The sequence below is a fragment of the Microchirus variegatus genome, assembly GCF_963457635.1.
Source record: "Microchirus variegatus genome assembly, chromosome: 22".
NCBI classification, from domain to species: Eukaryota; Metazoa; Chordata; class Actinopteri; order Pleuronectiformes; family Soleidae; genus Microchirus; species Microchirus variegatus.
In genome coordinates, this window is record NC_139823.1 from 20090818 (window position 1) to 20093317 (window position 2500).

The following is a 2500-nucleotide window of genomic DNA, read 5'->3' on the forward strand; positions in this document are numbered from 1 at the left end:
TCATTTTAACAATCCGGAGTCACGTAAACGCCAGTCTTTTTCCGGTCAGTTGACGCCGTTAAACGTTAACGTTTGACAGCACTAGTTTTCTTAGACGCGACTGTCCCTGGATCGCGGGCTCTGATTGGCTGAGTCTTTCAAAGACTTTGAGACAAAGCATGATATCATCTGCATATCAACGAACCAAATACATGAACGAGAACCAAGGACTGAACCTTTGGTTCCATCAGTCCCTGGTCCTGGTTTAAGGAACTGCAAAGGTTCTTCTGGTGGACCTTGAAGTTCTGGTCCATGTAGTTCTTGAGGAGCCTGAAGGAGCTCAGGAGGTTCTGAATCATTCTTCAGGGTTAGCTTGTTGATGCGAGCGTTGTCAATGAACTGTTGTCCTTAAACGTGTCCTTTGATCGCAGGCTCTGGATTGGCTGCAGCAGTCAGGTGATCACTACCTGGTCACACACACTTCACCAGGCTCAAACATGTCAGAAACCCAAGAGCTGTTGAACCAACACAGAGAGTTCTGCGTCTCCGCTAAGGTGAGGAAACATCGCAACTCTACAACACCAACAATCCCACAGAAACACACAGTGACGAGGACGTGGTTTGCTATTTCCTGTTAGCACACACAAGAGAAGGTTCACCTGCTGATCCAGCTAGCCGAGAGCATGCTCGCTAAAGGCCACGCCCACCGCACTGAGCTGCGCCGCTGCGTCGCCACCGTGGACAAGCGCTACCGCGACTTCACCGTCAGGATGGGACAGTACCGCCACCTGCTGGAGACGGCGCTGGGAGGATGCTCACAGGTTAGCGTTGAGAGTTTAAGAGTTAGCGATGCACATGATTTTTTTTTTCAATCGCTGTTTTTGACGCGGTGTGACGTACGGTGGCTCTGACAGGACAATAAAGACCTGGAGCTGGAGCTGATCCCCAACAGTCTGTCTGACTCTGACCCCGAGGTCAACCTGTCTGACCCCAGTCACCAGGTCAGCGACGAGAAGAGACGCTCGGCGCGCAAGAAAGAGTGAGTCGCTAACCGCTAACCGCTTACCGCCAGCGTTTGTGCCAAATCGTGATGGTGTTTTTACGATAAACGTGTGTTTACGTGTTTGTTGTCGTCAGGTACATCATGGCCGAACTTCTTCAGACGGAACGAGTTTACGTCAGAGATCTGCAGGAGTGCATCGAGGTAAACGACAAGATCACGTGATATCAGGAGCTGCTGGTCCTCTGCTGCCTCGTGTGGTCACTTGTGTGTCACTGAAGTAAAGTTAAATGAGGCCGAATTCACTAAAATCAGTCATTGTAAGTTAGTGATGGAGGCAGCAGTGGATCAACAACTCCTGTGAACTCCTGTGTGCTGTGATGTTAAAATCACTGGTTTACTCTATGGACTTTGGTGTGGGAGAGTGAGTTGTTTACAAACTTTAGTTTACACAAGGAAAAGTCTGTCTAACAGTGAAATAAAGATGTGAACGTGTTCTTAAAGACGTCGTAGACTTTAACTGATGCAGATTTTATGAGTCGAGTCTTTTGTAAAGTGGCTAAAATATTTGTCAAACAGCTCATCGAACACCACACCAAAGTCACTCACTCTCCCACACCAAAGTCACTCACTCTCCCACACCAAACCACAGGAGTTGTTGATCCACTGCTGCCTCCATCACTAAGTTATAACGTCTTATTCTTTTGAATTCGGCTTTTAAAATATTTAATTTAGACACAAAGTGACCACACGAGGCAGATTTCCTCTGTGGACTTTGGTGTGGGGGAGTGAGTGTGTTATAAACTACCTTTAATAAGACATACTTAGTAGTACTACATGACAGTGGTAGTATAACAGTGTCTCATGGTGCAGACGTACATGTGGGAGATGACGAGTGGCTCTGAAGACGTCCCGTCTGGTCTCTGCAACAAAGACGACATCGTGTTCGGAAACATCCAGGACATCTACGAGTTCCACAACAGGTACTGTCACTAACGCTGTAGTACAAGTACTGCGTCAGTACTACATTATATATGTGCAGTGTAAGTAATCCGGTACTTTTTTTGTGCAGTATTTTCCTGAAGGAGCTGGAAAACTACGAGCAGCTCCCTGAAGACGTGGGACACTGTTTCGTTACCTGGGTAACATTAACACCTTTGTTGTGTTTGTAATCAACAAAAATAAAAGTTAACGTGAAATAAAGACGTAAACGTTTGTGACAGGCGGATAAATTCCACATGTACGTGACGTACTGCAGAAACAAGCCTGACTCCAGTTTACTCATCCAGCAACAGGGAGCGGGATTCTTCGAGGTTTGTTTGGATTATTCATCACGTTGTGAGTCATTCTTTCACCTGTGTGTTTGTTTTGTTGTTGTTGTTGTTGTTGTTGTTGTTGTTGTTGTTGACAGCGGTGTTTGTGCTGCAGGACGTGCAGAGACGACACGGCCTGGTCAACTCCATCTCCTCAGCTCTGATCAAACCTGTGCAGAGAATCACCAAATACCAGCTGCTGCTCAAG

The 2500-nt window shown here is 46.8% G+C and overlaps 1 protein-coding gene across 1 annotated transcript in view; it reads left to right on the forward strand.

The window, feature by feature from the left end:
- Nucleotides 1-2500, forward strand: part of LOC310943282 (kalirin-like) — a gene marked incomplete at both ends in the record, with an annotated part of 31799 nt that overhangs the window by 16872 nt on the left and 12427 nt on the right. Inside the window, 8 exons of the mRNA XM_083908814.1 lie at nucleotides 411-533; nucleotides 618-800; nucleotides 894-1018; nucleotides 1117-1183; nucleotides 1853-1962; nucleotides 2052-2121; nucleotides 2203-2292; nucleotides 2408-2500. Of these exons, the coding sequence (XP_083764940.1) occupies nucleotides 411-533; nucleotides 618-800; nucleotides 894-1018; nucleotides 1117-1183; nucleotides 1853-1962; nucleotides 2052-2121; nucleotides 2203-2292; nucleotides 2408-2500 (861 nt within the window). The remainder of the gene's footprint in view (nucleotides 1-410; nucleotides 534-617; nucleotides 801-893; nucleotides 1019-1116; nucleotides 1184-1852; nucleotides 1963-2051; nucleotides 2122-2202; nucleotides 2293-2407) is intronic.